Raw genomic sequence first — 23,187 nt, forward strand, 5'->3', positions numbered from 1 at the left:
CTGGATGGAGTCCAAGCCCAGTGAGAACTTTGACCTTCCCCCCCCCCACCTCAGTTAGAAAAAGAAATGATTTGAGTAGTAACCTCTTATGCTGCAGTGGCAGATGCTTTGGGAATATTCTGTAGCCTAACATGGGCCTTCTGTGAAGGGTTACTGCTTGTGAAAGAGAAGGAAATGGAAAAAGACAAATTGACCAATTATCTTTACCGGGGAATGAATAAGTCATCTGTAGTAAAATATCTGGCAAATAAATTTTAAAAAGTAAAGTAAAGTAAGATATGCCTTGCAGGCAATCAAGTTCAACATGGTTGAAATCTGAAGACAATTCTCTGCTCAACGCTGACTTTTCCCATTAGATCATCCTAAGATTTTGGGAGATCTAAGGGGGAAAGTTCCATCTTAATTCATTTTATGCCTCTGAGGGGGATCATATTAGGTGGTATTAGGATATTACTACATCTAATAATATTAGAGCATGTGGGACCATCACTCTTATTTTGTAATCTCAGATTTAGTGCAGCAGGTGAAATAACAGGCTCCCATAAACAGCCGCTTGCTAAACAGAGTACATCATTTAGGACTGTTTGATCGGTACAGAACAAAATTCACACATCTTTTGGTGCCCTTTCCCTTTTTGTAGCCCCCCAAATGTTCATGAAAAAGAAAAGGCTTTTAAAGTTGTAATGGTCAAACGATGTCATAAAACTCCAGCAGATATGCGAGAGACCATTTAATCACGCGATTCAAAATTTCCCTTCTTATTTTTGTGGGAGTGGGCTGTTACACTGGTAAGCCTTTTCTTTTTAACTCTTGTGCAGAAGGCTAAATTTCAGGCACGACTTGAATGCCGCTCCCAGTGCTATTTTGCGGAAAGAGGCATCTGGCAGACCTCGGCTGTTTTTGGATGATAACTTGCAAGGGGGTTGTGGGAAGTGAAATCAAACACATAACTCTTAGCCAAGATGAGAGAGTTGGGTTTAATAGCCTGCTTTGTCTTTTGCCCCAAACTCCAAAGCACGGATAAGATGGCAGTCTTTTATTTGTGTCACAGTTTTGTATCTGACACACACAGACACACACATCCGCAGGTACAGAAACTGAGTCCCAGGTTTAGAAAGACGAGATGGATGCTATTGGAAAAAGTTGCTTTTTCACCCTGTTTCCGAGAAGTCAGTGGGATATCTCGCTGTGTCCGAAAGTCGAAGGATGCTTTGGTATCAGTGAGGAGGGCAGACTTTGAAACCTGGATGCAAATCCAGGTTTCCTCTAAAATTGACAAAGGGACCTTTAAGGATTGGCAACTAAGAATGTACTTATTCCGTCTGCGTAAGAGGGAATTCACAACCTTTAGAAGGGACAAAAAAGTGCCAATGTCTGCTATATCAAAGTTGGTATGAATAACAAGACTTGTCCTGCCATTCTTGTTGGGATACCACTCCCAGCACTTACCTCGTTCCAAACTCTTGCAACAAATAAATATCTCTCATTCTGCTTGTAGAATACCAAAATTGCTGGCCTTACTCAATAACTTCTGGAAAATAGTCTTGGGACCTGTCTTCACTACCACGGAAGACGAGTTTTGCTTCCTTGATGGGACTTGTGAGGCCGTAAGAGTGCAATTCATTTTCAGCCTGCTGCCTTCCCACTGGGATGGAGAAAAGTTAACCAAGGTGTCTAGGCTCACAACCCACAAGGGTTCCTCAAAGGGTGATGGAAAGGTCTGCTCCACCCACGAACCGTGACTGGATGCTGGTCTGGCTTTGAGGGGGCAGCTGCGACTGGAAGCGTTCCACGTCGGACATGCTGATCTTGCTGCACATGGAGACATCTAAGGACTTCAGCAGCTGGCACTCCTGACCGATGGACTTCAGGGTCCTAGAAAGGCAGAGGTGGGATTCAGCCGGTTCGGGCAAACAGGATGCTAATTTTACATCTGGTTTGCCGAACCGGTAGTTGCAAGGACTGGCTGGCCCCGCCCACCCCACCCCACCCCTCCCAGGAGTTGCCATGTGGCCTGTTTTGGATGCCAGGTAAGTACAGGGCCCGCATGGAGACACTGGGAGGGTGAAAAATAGGCCTCCCGGAAATTCTGGAAGTCTGGAAACGGGCTCGTTTCCGGCCTCCGGAGGACCTCCGGAGCCTGGGGAAGGCCGTTTTTACCCTCCCGGTGGCTCGAGGAAAGCCTCTGGAGCCGTTCTAAATAATTTTCCAAGATCAACTGAGCAGCCATTAGGCTGCATGGGATGCCCCAAGCAAGGCATTCAGGTGACTCATCTCTTGCAAACTCTGCTCGCTTACCTGGGCGTCAGCTGGTTGCAGCCAGAAAGAACGAGATGCTGCAACCTGCACAAAGATCCAGCTGCCTCGGCAAAGCCTCTGTCCGTCAGGTTTGTGCAGTGGCTCAGCGAAAGGTGCTCCAAGCTCCGGCAGTTGCGCGCAACGGCGAGGAGACTGGTGTCAGTGATGTTGGGCACGAGGCTGAGGGAGAGGTGGCGAAGATCTGGGAAGCTAATAACCTGGAGAGGAAGGGCAGAACCAAATCTTGAATGAGGTGCGAGCCAGAGGTGGGTTTCGGCAGGTTCTGAGCAGTTCTGGAGAACCGGTAGCGGAAATTTTGAGTAGTTCGGAGAACCGGTAAAAACCATCTCTGACTGGTCCCGACCCCATCTATTCTCTGCCTCCCGAGTCCCAGCTGATCGGGAAGAAATGGAGATTTTGCAGTATCCTTCCTCTGCCACGCCCACCAAGCCACTCACACAGAACTGGTAGTAAAAAAGATTTGAAGCCAATCACTGGTGCGAGGTGTAAATCAGGCTGATGATTTACCTTGGCTATGCTCATGTCCGTCAGCTTCCCGCAGGCGGTCAGATCCAGCTCTTGCAGACGGGTCAAGGCGTTCAGAGAGGTTTGGCGCTGCTCTTGGGCCTTCTGTTGGTTGAGATTAATGACCATCATTTTATCCTGCTCCAGAGCCTGGGGTGGGGGCAGGAAAAACCCCATGTTGCCAAAGTTCCTGCTGAACTTTGGGCCAGCATCTTTCTGTCAAAGCAAGTCGGGAAGGGTGGGTAAAAGGGGGCGAAACCTTTCTCGGTTGCTTAGATGGTCCTGTTCTGACCTAGGCTTCATCAGACAGTGAAAAGCACACAATTAGTCCCCAAAACCCTCTTTTTATTTCAACGGCTGTGAATTCTGTTCATTCCCAGCCTCTGATGAGTCACAAATAGTTTGTAAAGAGTCCGACAGAAGTCTGCCACGGTCCTTCGGGATAAGGCTGATAAGCACCCGCCTTTATTTCCCTTGGCACGCTGCCAAAGACCTAATTGGCAATTAGCTTTGCAAGGCCACACGAAGCACAGAGTCAACACGGAGCTTCAGAATTTAAACCAACCAGCATGAACAAAGTTGCTTCCTGCAAAGGCTCACGTGCCTTTGCTCCTCCTTTATGTCTTATGGGAGGGGCCAATCATCTCCAAGCCTTACTCCGGAGTCGCCCCTTTTGTCTTAACTGTTCTTGCATTCTGCAGCTCTGCGTATGCACGCATTGGGAACAGGCTCCCCCTGTTCCTTTGCCTCGCTGACGTCAGACTCTGGAGGCTCCGGAGGCAGCACATAACTCCCAGATGGCCCTGGCTCTTTCTCTGCCTCCGATGCAGAGCTCTCATCTGAGCCTTCCCTAGATTCCAGGACTGGCCCATGTTCCTCCCCAGCCTCCTCACTGTCCGACTCTGCTGCCAGCTCCGCAGGCTGCTAGCATACCACAACAAGCCCGGTCACCTTCCCCCTACTCAGGTCTGCCCTAATGCCCACATTGGCTGGGGAAGTGAAAGTCCACGGATCTAGCGGACATCCAGGAAAGGACCATAATGAAGTATGATACAGGAGCACTGATGCTAGGCCTCCAAAACACGAAAAGGGAATTGGCGGCTTGCAGGCCACTCCTGTAGCTATTTCAACCCCTCATCACAGGGTAACTTTCCCACTGTCGCTGTGAAGGAAAGCTCTTTTCCTCCGTTAGGTTTTGTAAACATTTTGGGTGCTTGTGCTACCACAACAAGTACTCCCCACCCAAAAAGGTGCTCGGGCCACTAGACAAAAAAGTCTGTTTGTGAGCTGATGGTGGGAACAATTGATCAATGGAACAATGTGTCTCCAGAAATTGTGGGTGTGCTCTATTACTGGAGGTGTTCAAGAAAAGTCTGGATATCTATTTGTCTGGGATGATATAAGGCCTCCTGCCTTGGACAAGGGGTTGGACTGGAAGACCTCCAAGGTCCTTCCAGCCCTATGACTCTATGATTGTGTATTTCTATCAATGATGTCCTCTCACCTCTTTGGCGCTTTCGCGCTCCTCTCTGGGCTCCTCGATCCCCAGCAAGCCCCAATCGGTCAGTTCTTTACACCAGGCCAAGCGGAGGACTGTCAAGAGTAAAAGGCTGGAAGCGATGGCTTGGACGCTCCGGTTAGAAAGCGACACGCAAGACGACAGATCCAAAACCCGCAGGTTCTTGCTTAGAGCTTCGGCCAGAGAGAGCACTGTGCTGTCCTGCAGAAGAAGAAGAAGAAGGAAGGACGATTGGGTTCATGTTACACTTGAACTTCCCACAGGGGCTTCAGGGACGGCATGGCTCTCCGTGAATTTCCGTTGGGGGAGTTTCACATACAGGTAATCCTCCATTTAGGACCAGTGACATAGGGACTGGTTGAAGTCATGATGGATTCCAGCAAAGGGACTTTGTCAGGGTAATGAAGATTTAAAGCTGACCAGCCGTTGTAATGCTGTGGACCAGGATGATGAACTGAGGATGAGTCAGCAAGGTTATTGCCCTTTTATGACTGAGGATGAGTCAGCAGCGTTATTGCTGCTGTCTATATAAAGGAGGCCATGAGAGGGCGTCTCTCTCTCTCTCTCTCTCTCCTCATGTATCTGCATTGTAGTTCTCCGTGTAGAGGTGAAGAATGATTGCTTGTCTGGTATGTGCATGCAGGCATGCGGTAAGTATAACAGTGCACGAGGGGGGGTGATCAGCTGTGGCGCGCAATCTTTTTTTTTACTTTTAAAAGTATTGCTTTTAAAAGTAAAAAAAAAAAAAAGCCTCTCATGATCGCGCGGCTCAGCTGGGAATAGGGGGTGGGCAGGAATTCTTGCTACCGGTTTTCCGAACCACCCGCCGCCATCGCTACTAGATCGGGCGATCCGGTCCGAACCGGGAGCATTTCACGTCTGAGTTCGATTCTCATCAGTTCAAGGTTGACTCAGCCTTCCATCCTTCCGAGGTGGGTAAAATGAGAACCCAGATTGTTGGGGGCAATAGACTGACTCTGTAAATCACTTAGAGAGGGCTGTAAAAGCACTGTGATGTGGTATATAAGCCTAAGTGCTACTACTATTTCTTTCCCCCGGAAACTAGTGTTTACTTTCAGTTTCCAGCAAAAAAACACCCCATTGCAAACGAAGGGTTTACTTCATGCGACTCCTGTGTTCACTTGACGACAGTCGTAAAATAGGGTCTGGTCGTGTGATGACCTGTTTTACGCCATCCACAATTGAAATTGAGAGCTCAATTATGGCCATAAGTCTAGGACCACCTGGATTGCATGAAGTGAATTATTTAACCATAGTTTAGTGAAGAAAGCACTTAACACGGGATCCACATGTTATATTAAGCTAAAACCAAACCAGCTCATTATGGTTTAGCACAGTGTCTGGACCAGCGATTGAACCGTACCGCTGTCCTAAAAGAAATAAATTAAAGAACCTTAACTAAACTTACCCTTAGTAATGAACAAAAGGCAATGTTCAAAGATTTCAGCTTCGGAGGTCTCGCGTTAGCGCCAAAAGCTTTCGCGAGCTCACTGCAGCTCACCAGACTGCATTCAGACACGTCTAAGATCTGGAGATGCTTCAGGTGTGACATTCCCTGGAAGCCAACATCGGTCATTCGTGGGAGCTTCCCCAGGCGCAGGCACCGAAGTTCTAGAAGCCGGGAATTGATGGCCAGCCCAGCCCGGTCCGATAGCTCAGAGCAGCCGCTGAGGTCCAGGGTGGTCAGATGAGGCTGGTGCTGACACAGGATGCTCACCGCCTCGTTGGTCAGATCCCGGCAAGCCTGCAAGATGAATTCCTGCAGCTGCAGGTTCTCCACTTGGACCAGGGTCCTCATCGCCTGGCTGTTAACGTTGGTGCCGCTCAAATCCAGAGATTTCACGCAAGTGGCTCGCCAGCTGAGAAAATGCAGGAGGTTGCGGAAAGACAGCAGGGCCGAGGAGTTGTAGTCGTGGGAGCCGCTGTAGCTATCGAACTCAAAGGTAAGGTGGCAGCGGGCCAGGACCAGCTTGGCCAGCTGCGGACAACAGCTGGCCAGGCGGTTGAAAGTGAGATCGGACAAGTACCTCACGCTGGACAGGTTCAGTTCCCGCAAATTGGCTAGCGTTTCTTGGGCTTGCAATAAAGTCTCTTTTTTGGAGAGCAGGGTGCCGGACATGAAGATGCTGTTGCAACTGCTCAGGTCCAGGGCCACGAGGCTGGGGCAAGCCAGGAGGAGCTCCTCAAAGCTGGCTTCGGTCAGGCAGCTGCCGTTCAGGCAGAGACTACGCAGATGAGGGCCCAGGTAGTTGGCAATGCATTTGATGACGTCCCGGGAAGTGGTAGAGCTGTCCAGGTTCGCCATCTTGAGGTTGCATACGCGCCTTTGGGCCAAGGACCGGATGGTACCGAGGGAAGCAGAGGTAGCTGGGATGTTGTAGAGGACATTCTCCTAGGATTGAAGCAAAGCAGGATCCATCATGATGACGTACAAGTAGCCCATAACTTACGATAGTTCGTTTAACGACAGGTAGCAAAGCCTGGGGAAATGTGACTTACAGCGCATCCTTGAAGTTACAGCTGCTGCATCACCATCCCTCCCCACAGTCACGTGATCGCAATCCAGGTGATATTGGAATCACAATTTGTGACCTTCCGAGTTGACTTCCAACAAGCATATTTGTCTGAAATGGTATAGGACCGTGATGGTGAACCTATGGCACACGTGCCACAGGTGGCATGCGTAGCCATATGAGTGGCCATGTGAATTCAGCTCCGGCGCGTGCCAGCTGATTTTCAGGCCTTCTGGGCCTACTTCCCTAGAAGTAGGGAAACAAGTTGTTTCCTGCCTCCGGAGGGCTTTGGGGTGGTGGTGGGGAAGGCCCGATTTTCTCTCTCATCTGGCTCCAGAGCCTCTCTAGGAGTCTGGGGAGGGCGAAAATGGCTTTCCCCACCCTCCCGGAGGCCCTCCAGAGGCCAGAAATGGCCCATTTGCCAACTTCCGGTTGGCTCAAAAGGCAGGAGCACATTCAAGGCATATCTTTCTCAAGGCTGTCTCCCAGGGTTACCCACAGCGCCCTGAGGGGAGTAATCTCTACAACCCGCGAAATTGCTCCATTGGCGAATGTGATTGATGACACATGCTGGGGGGGAGGAGGGAAACAGGGTCATGATCAGGGCGGTAAATTACGTGGGGTCAGAGTTGGCTTCATTTGGGTATGTGCCGACATGGAGCTCCTAATAAATAACTGGATTTCTTTTGAAGCTTGGCTCGAGGCTCATGATTTAATTAGGGCATCCGTTGGAACCCTGGCAGCGTAGGTGAGTGTGTTTAAGCCCACAAAGGTTTTACCTGTCGCAGAGAGTCTTGGGCTGCAAAATACCAGGTTCGGTCAACCAGAGACGCCTCTTTTCTGTCAGAAATAGGCAGGAAGCTCAAGATGTAAGCGATGACCTATAAACGAGAAAGCAGAGGCCAATTTAGCTGTTCATACTGGAAAGAGATTCAATTGACCCGATGGGAAACGTCATCTAAAAGTTCGTATCCTCATGCTGAGATGCTTGTTACGCTCCATCATTGGAGACAAGAGAATTTAATTAACGGAGGAAAGACTGGAAAAACATAACGCTTCCTTGCATCGTGCTCTTGTGAAGCGAAAATTGAATACATTGGTCGGGATGACAATCACAAATGTTGACATTTGGACACAGTAAAATACTTGAAGGTCTGTCGCAAGGAAGAGGGGGAGTATTCTCCATAGCACCTGTGTGCAGGGTGGGGAAGGCCGTTTTTGCCCTCCCCAGGCTCCTTGGAGGCTTTCTTGGAGCCTGGGGAGGGCAAAAACGGCCTTCCCCACCCTCCGGAGGCCCTCTGGAGGCCGGAAACAGTCTGTTTCCCGACTGGTTTCGGAGCTGAACTAGGGCAATGCTTGCTTGCCCACCAATATATCTCCATGTGCCACCTGTGGCATGCGTGCCATAGGTTTGCCATCACGGTCCTATGACAACAGGCAGTCCTCGTCTTACGACCACAACTGAGGCCAACGTTTCTGTTGTTAAGCAAGACATTTGTAAAGTGAGTTTTGCCCCCGTTTTGTGACCATTCTCGTTACAGTTGTTACCACAGTTGTTAAATTAGTAACAAAGTCGTCCAGTGAATTTTGCTTTCCCCATTGCATCTGCTCGTCAGAAGTTCACAAAAAGGGGATCACGGTGGACACGGGACACCGCCACGGTCATAAATATGAATCAGTTGCCAAGCATCTGAATTCTGATCATGTGACCATGGGGAATGCTGCAACGGTTGTGTGAAAAACGGTTTTTTCAGTGTCGTTCAGAGGTGGGTTACAGCAGGTTCTGACCAGTTCTGGAGAACCAGTAGCGGAAATTTTGAGTAGTTTGGAGAACCGGTAATAAAAATTCTGACTGGCCCTGCCTCCATCTATTCTCTGCCTCCCAAGTCCCAGCTGATCGGGAGGAAATGGGGATTTTGTAGTAACCTTCCCCTGGAGTGGGGTGGGAATGGAGATTTTACAGTATCTTTCCCCTGCCATGCCCACCATGCCATGCCCTCCACCCACAGAACCGGTAATAAAAAAAATTTGAAACCCACCACTGGTGTCGTTGTAACTTTGAACAGTCACTAAACAAACTGTTGTAAGTCGAGGACTACCTGTATTTCTTCCAGAATTTAAATTGACATCAACTGAATCATGGGATGGAAGTCTTCAGATATACAAATATTTTGAACATTGATTGCCATAAAGTCCAGAGCAATGCTTTTTGATGTAAAAAGACTGCCTCTAATTTGCATCTACATTTTGACTGTCTGAACAGTATGTTAACTGTTGAAAAAGGAAACGTCCGATTCTCTTCTGCTTTGGCTTAATATAGCGAGAGTGGAGTTAATTTCAGATGTTCGTATAATGTGAAACCACGTGGTTTAGAAGAAGAAGGAAGCCTTCTACGAATCTTATTATCCACTTTTTTTCAGTTTAATTTGCTAATGAAATGCCACAGGCTGCTGACTTTTACAAAGAGCCGGATGTGATAAAGCTATAAAACAATAAATAATTTACTGTAATTGTCTCTGCACAACAACAAGCCATTGTACGTGTGAACAAGTCTGAGAACAGCAGCCACTATCCATAAGAAAACAATTTCATTACAGCACTTGTTTGTTTTACCTGGATGGGATGTTCTCTCGTTCAGGATTGAGGTTTATGAGTTTTTATGTTTACCCATGTTGGGATTTGCCATAAACCTGTTCTGATCTAGATAAGATGTCACCATCAAAACCAAAAAGTATTTTGAGAAATAATTAAAGTAAGCTATGGGCCACTGTTTACAAAGCTCCAATCATTGAGCTCATGGAACTGGCAATACCTGAATCAGACAATTTCCAGTTTATTTTAGCACCAGGTCAGAATTTTTGTTAATATTGCTAATTATAAAGGTAAAGGTAAAGGTAAAGGTTTCCCTCGAACATATGTGCTAGTTGTTCCCGACTCTAGAGGGCGCTGCTCATCTCCGTTTCAAAGCCGAAGAGCCAGCGCTGTCCGAAGACGTCTCTGTAGTCATGTGGCTGGCAGGACTCAACGCCAAAGGCGCACGGAACGCTGTTCCCTTCCCACCAAAGGGGGTCCCTATTTTTCTACTTGCATTTTTTACGGGCTTTCGAACTGCTAGGTTGGCAGAAGCTGGGACAAGTAACGGAAGCTCACCCAATTACGCGGTGCTAGGGATTCGAACCGCTGAACTGCCGACCTTTTGATCGACAAGCTCAGCGTCTTAGCCACTTAGCCACCGCGTCCCAGTAAGCTAATTATAGAAACAACTAAATGATCTGTTATTCTATCTTCTATCTATCAAGTCTTAAATAGTTTATGAAGTTTTGAACAAAGAAATCATAAAAAAATGATGTTTAACAGTGTTTTGTAAAAATTCTATAAAATCATTTTGCGAAGCAACTTTTTCAAGGATCGGCTTTCATCCTAGAACAGCTGTGCTTGTTTTAAAATAAAAAGGGACACGTTTTTAAAAGCAATTGTGCTCAAAAGGCAACAAGTTATCTCAATGGGAAATTAAAAAAGGAGTCAGGTGTTTGTTTGTTTTTTTACATATATGCAGTGACATGTTTATTAAATGTTTTGAGGGGAGAGTGCTACAAAGCACTTCAGGAAATGGGGTCTGGACTGGGGTTGGTTTTCTTTCTTTAAAGCAGTTTCCGTTACATGATGAGAGTTTGTGGCCCAAACCTTGCTATGGTAAAATGATTATTTTCACGCTAAGTTCCTATAGCAACATTAGGCAGTTTTTGATGGACTGATTCAGTGTATTACCTCCATGCCTTCCAAATAGGATTTTATTACCCACTTCAGAATTCCAGTTTCAGACAGTTGTGTATCTGTCCGAGGAATTTATTTATTTATTTATTTAATATAATTTATATGCCGCCCTATCTCCATAGGACTCAGGGCGGCTCACAATAAGTAAAAACAAAGCCAGTAAAAGACATAAAATACATAAATGTATAAATATATAGTTTAAACATATATTAAAACCCATTAAAATAATCAAAAAACTCCTCAGTCCAGGCTGGGCGATGTGAACAGCCATGTTTTTAATTTGCGGCGGAAGGTGCGAAGGTCAGGAGCCAACCGAAGCCCCAGGGGTCATAAGCTCTAGTATTAGAGGAAATTATTTTTTATCCCCCATTAATGTGGTTATCAATCTGTTCTGACCTAGGCTTCCCAAGAGCATGACAAAACCCCTTTTTATTAAATATTAAACTTGTCCTGACAAAACCCCTTTTTATTAAATACTATGAATTCTTCTCATTCACATCCAGCAAAGTCTTTCAAGGGAGAATTTACAGTCACAGACCTTATCTGGCTTGGAGAGCTGCCAGGCCGATATCTTCAAAACTTGGCAAGGAGTCTCTGTCATGAACCAATTAAGCGAATTAATTGTCTCCTGCAAACTCCACTCCCCTTTCGCTCATCTTTATTCCCTATGGGAGGGGCGATTCACTGTTCACCTGTGGCTTTACTCCTGAGTCAACCCTTGTTCCTTAGCTGTTCCCTTCTCCTGGCAGCTCTGCGCATGTGCATACTGGGAACAGGCTCTAGCTGTTATTCTGCCCCACTGATGTCCGACTTGGAAGGCAGCTGACAACTATCAGACGGCCCTGGCCACATCTCTGCCTCTGACGCAGAGCCCTCATCAGAGCCTTACCCAGACTCCAGGACCGGCCCATGTTCCTCCACAACCTCCTCACTTTCTGAGTCTGCCACCAGCTCCACTGGCTGGCCACAACACAATCTTCACTCATTCCTTGACCCTGATGCCATGGTTTGGGTTATCTAGTTACCTACTCCTTGATGAATGTGAAAATTGTCCTGTTGTTTAAACATGACATAAGCCAATTTTCATGTACAAACAGGTGGATTCTTTCATTTAAAAGGATTTCCAATGCAAGAACAGAACCAGCAGCAGTAAACTAGATCTATATCTAAACTATAATAACAACTGGAAGAATTTCACTCTGATCAAAGAAAGTAAAAAACAAAAATAGAAGGAAATATTAGTAGCTCAGGATTGAATGGTAGGGTTCTTGGTGCTCTCTGAGTTTGGTTGTTTTCTTGCAGATATTTCATTACCTAATTAGGTAAAATCATTACCTAGTGGGTGTGGTTTACTCCCTGTTTATATACACTATATTGCCTTGCTAGTGTTGGTGAGGATGTGGTTTTCTCCTTGGCCATTCTTTGAATAGGGTATTCTTTTTTGCTTGGCTGTTTGTCTGGTTTTAATCCCTGTTTATCTGGGTGTTGGTTGCTGGAGAGGATACGTTCTGATCTTTTTGTTTCCTTCTTAACTTTATTATCTCTTTTAAATGGTGTATAAATGTGATTTGTCTCTATGTGTCTATAGGTTGATGGCAGATTTGTCGCAGGAATTCACTAGTGTTTTTGGGTTTAGCTTTATCCAGGATGCTCACCACAGTTTCCCAGCTGAAACTATGGTTGAATCCATGTGTTGTGAAGTTAATGAGTTTTCATTGTGTCTTGTGACTGCTGGTTGATTTTCAGAAAAGGGGAAAAGGGGGGCTGGAAATCAAAGAAAAAAATTGGGTGTCTTGAACCCTGAATCTGGGTTCACGTATTGCTCAAATCCAGGGTTTCAAATCCTGTCTCAAAGAATCATAGAGTACTGTGAAAATGTGATGAAGTTAGGATGTACCGTATATTCATCGATTATTTTATTCCTCGGCAATTAAAAAAAATAATAGTAGGACTCTGGTTGCCCAGGGCAAGAAATCTCATCAGCCCCTGTGTTGGTTCTGCATAAGAGGGTTTGCAATGTTTACAATTTCCTCTAAACCTTGCTATTTTCTTTTTTTGAAATCCCACGTGGGTCTCGCACTTTTACGAATCCGTTTCAGGAACAGACTTCTTTGCTGGTAAAGAAGCAAGAATCCAAGTGGCCCTCCAGGTTATTTAGAGTCTACAAAGAGCAAAATACACAGTTCCCCCATTTAGGCAGCTCCAGATGCACCTTAAATATAGCATCCACATATAATTATCTCCTTAAGCATTTGGTTCAGCACCATCCCATTTTCCTCCTCCAGGACTCTGCACTGCAGTTTTTCCCCCAAGCATTTTTTAAAATCAAAAATCAAAAATATTGCTTTATAAGCAATAACCAGAACAATCATTCCAGCCATGACAACCAATAATCCTCCTTTGTCCCCTTTTTAAAACACTATATAGCATAAATCCCTGCAGCAGCCAGATTGAATATCATCAAATCCTGCAGCTGGAAAGCAAAGCATCCCAAGCCTCATCTAGTAGTCCAACTTTGGCCAAGCCACACCACCGGTCGCGATGGAGAACACGCCACCCCTGTAAGGTAGGCTTGTTTCGCTCCCCTGCGCATCTTTTAACCGTTAGGAAGGTTTTTTTTTTCCCTTATGGGGAAGCACCTGCAAATGATGCACGCGGCTCAAAGATCAAAGAAGAAAAAAAATGATAATAACCCGGAGAAAGAGAAATAGGGACATTTAAAGAGCAACCAGCCGGGAAAAAAATGCCTGACACGCGTTTGCAGACACGTCTGAATGCAATCATGCGGGTCAAGTGCGGAGCAAACCTGGGAGGACTCCATTGAGCAGCATATCCGCGTCCTTGCTCGCCCTTACCTCTACGGGCAGCCTGCAGGCGTCCATCGCCGGCCAGAGCCGGGCCGGAGGTCATAAAACGAACGAAAGACAAGAGATGGATAAAAGAAACGGCGCCGCCTCCAACGGACGGCCCCGCCCACGCCCCGCCCACCAGCTCCTCCTCCTCCTCCCCCGCGTTCCAGGATCCCCAAGACGACGGCCGCGATGCTTGTCGGGAACTGTAGGCACTCAAAAGAGAAAAGCGTGTCTTGGGCGGCGCTGATTTGTGACGCCAATGTCCCCGCGCCGGAAGTCCCGCTGTGTTGAGTTGGTGGTGGACTTGCCTGCGTGCCCTGTTAGGCTGGCCGGGGAGTCGTCATGGCGGTGAGTCGGGCATCGGGAGACGGGACCAAGCCGGGGCGAGAGAGGGATAGTTAAATCAAGATCGAGGAATGTGATAATTTAAAAAAAAAAAATTATTATTATTTTTAAAAATTGCCTTTTATTCTCCTCTCCCCCCCCACACAGCCCAAAGGAAAGGTAGGAACCAAAGGCAAAAAGCAGATATTTGAAGAAAACAAGGATACGCTCAAGTTCTACCTACGAATCATCCTAGGGGCGAATGTGAGTATGGGGGCGCCGGATCTCGGAGGGTGGGTGGGAGGGAGATGAGCCAGGGCAGCCTGCTTATTTTTTGCTCAGGGAGGAAGATCTGCGCTTCTGAAAGGCTGGGTATTCTGAGCAGCCCACCAAAACCTTTGTCATCATAACTGGTGTTTATTGATTGATTGATTGATTGATTGGATTTATATGCCACCCTTCTCCGGAGACTCAGGACGGTTTACAATGCGTTAAGCCTTGGTAGCGCAGCAGACTAAAGCACTGTTATTTTATTTATTTATTTATTTATTTATTCATTCATTCATTCATTCATTCATTCATTCATTCATTCAATTTCTATACCGCCCTTCTCCCGAAGAACTCAGGGCAGTGAACAGTTAAAATAACATACATATAAAATGTGAATATAGCGCATTGTAAGCCGCCCTGAGTCTCCGGAGAAGGGCGGCATATAAATCAAAAAAAAAAAAAAAAAAGATGATTAAACCAATTTGGTTCATCGGTTAATTAACATTAACATCATTATTAACATCAGCTACCTGCAATTACTGCAGGTTTGAATCTTACCAGGCTCAAGGTTGACTCAGCCTTCCATCCTTTCTAAGGTAGGTAAAATGAGGACCCAGATTGTGGGGGCAATAAGCTGACTTTGTATAAATATACAAAAGTATGAAGGCTATTGCTTAACGCATTGCAAGCCGCCCTGAGTCTTCGGAGAAGGGCGGCATATAAATCAAATTAAAAAAAAAAAAAAGCAATAGCCTTCATACTTTTGTATATACCTGCTTAGTAGGGCTTTCGCCCCCCTCTCCCAAAGCGGTGTTCTTTTTTATACAAAGTCAGCTTATTGCCCCCACAATCCAGGTCCTCATTATACCTACCTCGAAAGGATGAAAAGCTGAGTCAACCTTGAGCCTGGTGAGATTTGAACTTGCAGTAATTGTAGGCAGCTAGTGCTACTTAACAGCACTTTAGTCTGCTGTGCCACCAAGGCTCTTAGTTATCAGCTTATAGTGGACTATAGAAGGAATAGATCAGAAATCCAGCCCTTGCTTATCAATGGAGACCGAGTGAAGCAAGTGGCCAGTTTATAAGTTTCTGGGTGTTATCATAAAAGAGGACCTGCACTCACATTGCAGCACTGGTCAAAAGGGCCCAGCAGAGATTATACTACCTGAGATTGCTCAGGAAACAACAACTGAATGAAAAACTTCTGGTGGCCTTCTACCGCTGCACCTTAGAGAGTATTTTAACTTACTGCACTGTATGTGCAGTATGATTTGTCAATTGTATGATTTGCCAATTGCACAGTGGCAGATAGGACAACGCTCCAGAGAGTTAACGTCATTGCCCAGAGGATCATTGGTTCCCCCCTCTCCCCTCTTTGGAAGAGCTTTATAGCTCTTAAGAAAGTTCAAAACATTCTTAAAGATCCATCTCATCCTGGGGGGGGGGGGGGGCGGGGGGGGGGGCTTTTTTTTTTGAACTGTTACCATCTGGCAGATGGTACAGGACAATAAAAACAAGGACAAACAGGCTGAAAAACAGCTTTTCTCCCAGAGCAGTAAGTATATTGAATTCTACCATATAATGCAATATTAATGCAATATCAGGGGTTTTCAATTCAATTGCGTAGAATGTGAAGGATGTGTCTTTTTGTTTTATTTTTATAGTTTTCTTATGTATGATGTACATTGAAGATGGCATTTAATTTTGTTGTACGAGGTGCAATGACAATATTAAATCAATCTTAAATCTTTAAAAAAAAAGCTGCAGTTGTAGCTTTCCCCCCATTGGTGGCAGCAGTAGCTGCTCAAGTCTCAGTCCATGAAGTCCTATTTCTGAAGGTAAAAAGTGGAGTTGAAGTTTGATTGGGTGATTTACATGTTTAGATTTAGAATACTTTTAGACCAGTGTTTGTCAACCTTGACGACTGGAAGATATGGGGTCTTCAGTTCCCAGAATTCCCCGGGGCAGCATTCCCGGGAGTTAGAACATAGAACATCATCAGTGTTGGAAGGGATCTTGGAGATTGAAGTCCACACGTCTTAAAGTTGTCTATAGTTTGAGAAGTGGCTTTAAACAAAGAGCTCAATGTCTGTTCCTCTTTCTCTCTTATTTTGATATCCCTTGCTTCCAGGCCATTTACGGAATTGTCAACCTTGGGATCTTTTACATAACAGCCACCATTTGGACGTGGGTGAGTTCTATATATTTTCAGACCGTCATTTCTTTTGAGTCAGGGACTGTCAATGTGTGTTGCACGTTGAGAGTTAGGGGGGGAAAAGGGTGATTCAGGAGTGTTCTTTATGTTTCACTCATCGAAAGAAAGAAAGTTATTTATCAATCTGTTTAAAATATTAGCTGGGAGAATATGAGAATAATATCCAAATGAGGAGGCGATAAGCTGCCTGGGAAAGCAAAGGGAAATCATCAAAGCCATTCAAAAGTGAAAGTTAGAATATTTTGGACAGGTGATGCGACACCCAGAAAAATACGGCATCCTTCACTTAATCCTCCAGGGAAAGATTGAAGGCAAATAAGGTCCAGGCAGAAAAAGAACATCATGGCTTCAAAATCTAAGGGACTGGTTTGGACAAAACTCAGCAGCACTTTTTCATGCGGCTGTTGACAAAAATAGGATTGCCAACATGATCGCCAACATCCAATGACGGATATCGCACAAGAAAAAGGAGAATATGAGATTCACATTCAACTGCCATCCCCCTGTCCCCATTAATCCTCCACAGCTGAGATTTTGTATCATGTTTGTAAACCTGGGAGGCTCCACATATAACCATCAGTAAACCATTTTTCCATTAGAGCTGTCTTAATCCTTAGCAGAAGTGCTTGCATCCAATTGTGCCCAGTAATCCTGGCTAAAAATATTGCACCAGCCAGAAAATATATTTGCTTTCATGTCTATCTTTGCCAAGTACAAACCTTGGTGTACTTTTCAATCATTGTGTACTTTACTGAAGTAGTATCTCCAAAGTAGGAGTATCTCCGAAGGGTTTTACTGTTTTTTCCTGGGTGATTTTCATATTCTCCTTTTAGGTTGCCTTTGTGTTCAGCTTGATGGTCTATGGGGCCAGTTACCAATCCATGAGGTCAATGGCCAAGCCTACTTTTGCAGAGGGCGGCAGCCTCGCCGATGGCGGAATTGATCTGAATATGGAGCAGGGAATGGCAGAGTGAGTGTCAACACTACCTAAGTCCAGGTGAGCAGATCCTGCTGCCTGAGCGCATACGTAGTTTTCTTTCATAGCCTCAACCAGTGGAGGGACACACTGGTCCCAGGGTCACCTGCATCTCCTTGTGTGTGAGACACGCAAAAGATTCCACGTTTTTAATAGAATGGTAATTTTTAACATTACAGTAGTGGCCAAAATTGTGGAAACCTTTTGGGAAAAGTGTATTTTCTAAAACTAGCTAATAACACCACTTTTTTTTCTTTGAGTAGTACCATAAAATTATATATCAATGGAAAGATAATTTAATCAAGAATGTAACGCGATAACTTTTATGAAGGATTTGCTATTAGAATAGCAGTTACAGTATAAAGAACAAAAGTGAAACACTAGAAAAAAACGGATATATGAAAATTATCACCATGTCTGCTAATACTTCGTTGGGTAACCTTTAGCATGAATTACAGCCTTACAATGTCTTCCCATGGAGTGAACCAAGTCTTTTAGTTCTGCAGCTGTTATCATGTGAAACCAAGTTTGAATGATTGCTTCTATTAACTGGGTTTTATTGCTGGGTTGCTTCTGACAATCAGTTTTCTTTAGAAAGCTCCAGATCTGGAAGAGCTCTGGAAGGCCTCTTTCTGGCCTCCGGAGCCTAGGGAGACCATTTTCGCCCTCCTGGAGGCTTGAGGAAAGCCTCCAGAGGCCAGGGAGGGCAAAAATGATCCTCCCCTGTGGTGCAGGAGGCCAACTAAGCCACGCCCACCATGGCCACGCCCACCCAGCAACCAGGCAGAGAACCCCTTGCTAAAATTGTTGAAGCCCACCTCTGATTGTAAGTCTTTCCCCCCCTCTTCTCATGTCAATCCTGTTCAGGCACATTCTAAATTTTTGATCCTCCGTACCTTTTTAAAAATTTTTTTTAAAGCCAGTCTTTTTCGTTTCTGGGATGGAAGGTTGGAGAACAATAGAAGACGCTGAGAGTTTTTATCTTCTGCTCTAATAAAAATTGGCCTTTTTTTTTTCTTTCCTACCCTCAGGCATCTGAAGGATATGATCTTGCTTACCGCCATTGTCCAAGTGCTCAGTTGTTTTTCCCTCTATATGTGGTACTTTTGGCTCTTGGTAAGTTTCTTTTCTTACTTATTTGTCCACAGCACATTCTTCCTCTTTGCAGCTACGGCAGGGAGCCAGTTTGGGTAAAGCACCGAGCTTGAAAGCAAGAGACCATGAATTCAAATCCTGCTTTAGCCTTGAAAGTCAGCTAGATGACCTTGGTCTTAGCCACTTGCCATCTAGTCAGGCTAATTTAAATGGTCTCTTCCCAATCAAACATGAACGTGGCATTCCATGTACATATTCCTGGCTAATGTAACCTTCAAGGAACTTCCTGGGCTAAAACGTAGATAATGAGCAAATGCCTGCAATAGCATTAAGATTTATATACTGCTTCACAGTGCGTTACAGCCCTCTCTAAGCCGTTTACAGACTCAGCATATCGCCCCCAACAATCTGGCTCCTCATTTTACCATCCTTGGAAGGATGGAAGGCTGAGTCAACCTTGAGTCGATCAGGATTGAACTGCTGGCAGCGGGCAGAGTCAGCTTGCAATACTGCATTCTAACTGCACCACCATGGCTCTCTTTAATAGAAAGGGCTCAGCTGGATGTCCCAGGGCTTAATGAAATTGGAATAGAGGTAGTCCTCAACTTATGGCCATTCATTTAACAACCATTGGACGTTGCAATTATGCTGAAAATAGGGACTTCCAGCTGGTCTATGCGCTTATGACCTTGCGACATCCCTGCTGTTGCATAATTATGACTCAAGCGCTTGGCAACGGCAGGGTATTTAGGACAGTTGCATCATCCCTGGGTCACGTGATTTCCACTTGCAATCTTCCCAGCCACTTTCTGACAATCGGGGAAGCCTGGTTCATTTAATAGCCATGTGATTCGCTTAACGACAGCAAAAAGAAAATGACTAAAATTGGGCAGAGCCCTGTGATGACTCAATCACTGCATTGTTTAGAGATGGACGTTCTGGTCTAATGGTCGTAAATCAAGGAGCACCTGTAGAATTGATTAAAATAAAATGAAGCGGATTAAAATAAATGGAATGTAAATGCCCACCATTCATAGAGAAGAGCCGAGGTGGCCCGGTGGTTAGAATGCAGTACTGCAGGCTACTTCTGCTGCCTGCCAGCTGCCTGCAATTTGGCAATTCCAATCTCACCAGGCTCAAGGTTGACTAAGCCTTCCATCCTTCCGAGGTGGGTCAAATGAGGACCCAGATTGTTGGGGGCAATATGTTGACTCTGTAAACCGCTTAGAGAGGGCTGTAAAGCACTGTAAAGCGGTATATAAGTCTAAGTGCTATTGCTATTGCTACTGACTCAGCCTTCCAAGGTTGGTAAAATGAGGACCCAGATTGTTGGGGGCAATAGGCTGACTTTGTACACCGCTTAGGGCTGTAAAAGCACTGTAAAGCGGTATGTAAGTCTTATTGCTATTGCTAAACGGGATGTAATTCCTTAACTACCAAAAACCCCAGCCAGCTTTTTGCTAATGCTCAGCTGTGCACTTTGCTTGTGGCACACCTTAATAGGGGTTCCCTGTTTTTTGTTACCTCTTGCAGGCTCCGGGGCGAGCCCTCTATCTCCTTTGGGTTAACCTCCTGGGTCCTTGGCTCACCGCGGAATCTCCGGCTGCCAATCAAGAGCCCAACGAGAAGAAACAGCGCCGGCAAGAACGCCGGCAGATGAAACGGTTTTAGCTGCGCTCCTGAGCATGAATGTCAGGCCACCTTGGATCTCCATGTGGCTGTTTTATCAGGGATTTGAACCAATCAGAAAACACCGGGGGATTTTTTCCCCCTCCTCCCTTCAGGCCCTTGCTCGCCCCCTGACACCTCTTCATCCTAAGGCTAGATGGCTTGCAATGGGAAGGGTGGGGGGGCGAGCCAAATCTTTTTGCTTTTTTTCCGCCTTACGGCAAGGGGAAGGGGGATCGCAGGGAGAGGGCTGCAGATGTGTAAATACCTTTCTAAAACGATGCTCTAATATGAATCGGACGATGAAGGCCTTTCAGTGTTGGAAGCAATGACGCATTAAAGAGACACCTGCACGCACCAAACGTTTGTCACGAGAGGGCTTGCAGTATGCATGGGTTTCCTTCAGCCTCTTCATTTACTCTCCTGTTTTCATGATTGTTCTCTTTCTGACCCAGCTCCCCAAATGTGACAAACCCTCTGAAAGTTAAGTCAAAGATTCCTTTAACAAGAGCGCCAGCAGGCCTGGCAAAAGGTTTCTCTCTAAACGCAGGCGAACAAGTCCGTCCATCTGGAAGATGAATAGTTGTCTGCCCCATCTATTCATCTCCGAGCCCTGCAGAGCTTTTACCCGCAGAGCTAGGGTGGGGCTTCGCTAGCAGCGGTGGCTCTTCCTTCCCAAGGATCGGCCCATGGATTTCCACTGTTCTCCTCTCCTCTGCCTTCTGTGCATCCGCACGTCAGGCACTGGACCCAGCTGTTCCTCCTCTTCTTCATCGGCCACCTCCAGACTGGAGGCTGTTGACTCTCCATGTGAGGGCTGATGGATGGACCAGGCTCCAACTCTGTCTCTCTCTCTCTCTTTGCCAGTTCCATTCCCTCTTTCCCCTCGGAGCTCTCAGGTTCCCTTGATGTTGACCCTGACTCCCACACCTTCTCCTCCTCTGATTTGGCTGCTGGAGGGGCCGGCAGCCGACAGGCCACAACAGTTCTAGGCAGGCGTGGTGCTCTCATTGGAAGCCCCAAACGGTCAGTAAGCTCAAGTAATAACAGAAGCCAGGGGTACAGAAGACCAAAGGGAGCTTTAGATTTAAACATCATTTTGCAAAAAGAAAGAGGGGACAGCAAGAACATCTGTTAGAAGGGAGATGGGCGACTTCCCCATGCATCATTGTATATCCCTTTCTCTTCTCTTTCCTCCAATAGAGACTCCCGTTGAGCATAAAGTGGATTAATTTTGCAATGAATGGATGCAAGGATCACGGATTTTCTCCCTGCCTGATCTTTTCTGGCAAAGGAATTTGGAATCTCCTTGGTGGTGATAGAACAGGATTTCTGTACAGTAGCCTTTTTCCTAATCTTTTTTTTTAAACAAAAAACCCAGATTGGCAAGCTTTCCAGTTAGCATAACGAAAGGGGCAGCATCTCCCAAATACCTATGGCATCTCGCATTTGTAAAACTTTGGAGCCTCCGGACTGTTTTTGTTTTAAAAAGTAAAACATAAGACTTCAGGAAGGGGGTGTGATGGCTCAGCGGTTAAAGACGCTGAGCTTGTCAACTGGAGAGCTGACAGCCCAGGTTTGTGACCCGAACGCTGCAGGACGGGTTGAGTTCCCGCTCCTTGCTCCAGCTCCTGCCCACCTAGCAGCTCGAAAGCATGCAAGCGCAAGTAGATAAATAGGTACCACTTCGATGGGACAGTAACTGTGTCCCATGTGCCTTGGCGTATAATTATGCTGGCCACATGACCACGGAAGTGTCTTTGGACAATAGTGGCTCCCGTAGCTAGGAAACAGATGAGCATCGTCCCTTTGAATCGGACACGACTGGACAGAGGAAACCTTTACTTTTACTAAGATCTGTTTTTCTCCTGCAGCCTGTTAGCTAGACAGCGGGTGTCAAAGAATAGGAAAAGATCTGTAGCAAAATACGGTAGCAGGGAGAGAAGATTATTCCCTTATTCCCATAGGATTTGGCTTCTCATTTTGCCCACTTTTTGCTTCAATCCCCATAGTCGCCTGGAAATTACTCCTGAGAGGATGCCTTGACCGGAAAGGTGGGGTGGGGTGGGAAGCTCCTGGCACTGTTTTGGGTGTGACCCGGTTGGCCAGGTTCTCCGCAGGAAATGTTGAAATCGTTACACCTTATATCCCGATGTTTAAAATCCAATATTTTTTCAAAAACCTTAACGAAGACCTCATTGGTAGAAAAGGGCTTTTCAGCTTTTTTCCAAGTCCTTCAAAAATTTGTTAACGAGGTACCAGATGGTATTCACTAATAACGGACTGTACTTACAATGGCAATGTTACATCAGTACAAATTTAGGATTCCTGCATTCTTCATTAGGGAAGAGATGGTTGATTTTTTTCAGCGATGTAGAAAAGATTTACGGGGAAAGTCTCCAAATTTAGATATGCAACTTACCTCTCTTAGCCTTTAAGGTGTACAAAGCTAATCTTGGTGTTATTCCCTCCCCCATTTTTTTTCATCCAGTTGGAGAGAGAGAGAGAGAGAAGAAAAATGGCGAAAATGATGAAGAGCTATGCTGTAATTCAGACTTGCTTTGAGTTTGTGTTTGAATTAACCTAGGTGCCAAGTAAAGAGAGAGAACAAATATAGAGATGGATGGAACAAAAAGCTTCAAACTTAACCTGTCTCATTTAGACCTTATTGTGGCTTTAGGTGTGACATTTGGCCTTAAAGGTCCTTAGTTTGCATATGGAGAGCAGCATCAGCATCACGGAGAGATCCCTCCGTGCATTAAAATGCCACGTGGGAGATATTTGAAAGACAAGTGGGGAAAAAAACGCTGTGTATCAACCTGTATTAAGAAAGCCATTTAAATAGAATCCTGAAAGCAAAACACTTTTATGGAGCATGGAGTCTTTGGTGCTCTCTGAATTGAAGAGGGTTGTCTATCAGGACAAGTCACTAGTATATAAAACCTAGAGCAAACCCCACTTCCCTTTAGCCCTGAGGACATTACCCAGTTTGGTAATGAGACATCTGCCAGAAAACCATCAAGCTCATAGAGCCGTGATATAATAATAATAATAATAATAATAATAATAATAATAATAATAATAATAATAATAATAATAATTTTATTTATATACCGTCCATTCTCCCGAAGGACTCA

General features: G+C 45.6%; 2 protein-coding genes across 4 annotated transcripts; one reads left to right on the plus strand and one right to left on the minus strand.

Moving 5' to 3' along the window:
- Positions 1 to 958: 958 nt before the first annotated feature.
- Positions 959 to 13,761, minus strand: LOC117670559 (Leucine-rich repeat-containing protein 29). 3 transcript variants are annotated; one of them, XM_034425819.2, is made up of 7 exons: positions 13,506 to 13,761; positions 7,656 to 7,757; positions 5,772 to 6,755; positions 4,328 to 4,543; positions 2,827 to 2,928; positions 2,299 to 2,516; positions 959 to 1,875 (listed from the first exon to the last, which is right to left on the minus strand). In XM_034425819.2, exons 1-7 carry the CDS (start codon positions 13,530 to 13,532, stop codon positions 1,701 to 1,703), a joined length of 1,824 nt encoding a protein of 607 aa, XP_034281710.2. In that variant the 5' UTR covers positions 13,533 to 13,761; the 3' UTR covers positions 959 to 1,700. The 3 variants fall into 3 exon arrangements, with proteins under 3 accessions (XP_034281710.2, XP_087733416.1, XP_034281709.2); XM_087877290.1 differs by having other exon boundaries at positions 2,827 to 2,973; XM_034425818.2 differs by having other exon boundaries at positions 2,827 to 3,039.
- On the plus strand, positions 13,724 to 22,913 carry TMEM208 (transmembrane protein 208). The gene is made up of 6 exons (XM_034425821.3): positions 13,724 to 13,850; positions 13,995 to 14,090; positions 16,228 to 16,287; positions 17,145 to 17,281; positions 18,319 to 18,403; positions 19,916 to 22,913. The coding sequence occupies exons 1-6, from the start codon at positions 13,845 to 13,847 to the stop codon at positions 20,051 to 20,053; spliced, it is 522 nt and encodes a 173-aa protein (XP_034281712.1). The 5' UTR covers positions 13,724 to 13,844; the 3' UTR covers positions 20,054 to 22,913.
- The last annotated feature ends 274 nt before the right edge of the window (positions 22,914 to 23,187 follow it).

This window comes from Pantherophis guttatus, chromosome 11 (genome assembly GCF_059756535.1).
Source record: "Pantherophis guttatus breed Tessera chromosome 11, ASM5975653v1, whole genome shotgun sequence".
NCBI lineage: Eukaryota > Metazoa > Chordata > Lepidosauria > Squamata > Colubridae > Pantherophis > Pantherophis guttatus.

Excerpts from the sequence above, each read along its gene's own strand:
- LOC117670559 (XM_034425818.2), bottom strand. The coding sequence starts at position 13,532 with ATGGACGCCTGCAGGCTGCCCGTAGAG. Across the intron at positions 3,040-4,327 it reads AGCGCGAAAGCGCCAAAGAG|AAAGATGCTGGCCCAAAGTT; the intron begins GTGAGAGGACAT and ends TTGCTTTGACAG. Across the intron at positions 2,517-2,826 it reads CGGACATGAGCATAGCCAAG|GTTATTAGCTTCCCAGATCT; the intron begins GTAAATCATCAG and ends CTTCCTCTCCAG.
- TMEM208 (XM_034425821.3), top strand. Across the intron at positions 16,288-17,144 it reads CAGCCACCATTTGGACGTGG|GTTGCCTTTGTGTTCAGCTT; the intron begins GTGAGTTCTATA and ends TTCTCCTTTTAG. Across the intron at positions 17,282-18,318 it reads ATGGAGCAGGGAATGGCAGA|GCATCTGAAGGATATGATCT; the intron begins GTGAGTGTCAAC and ends TCCTACCCTCAG.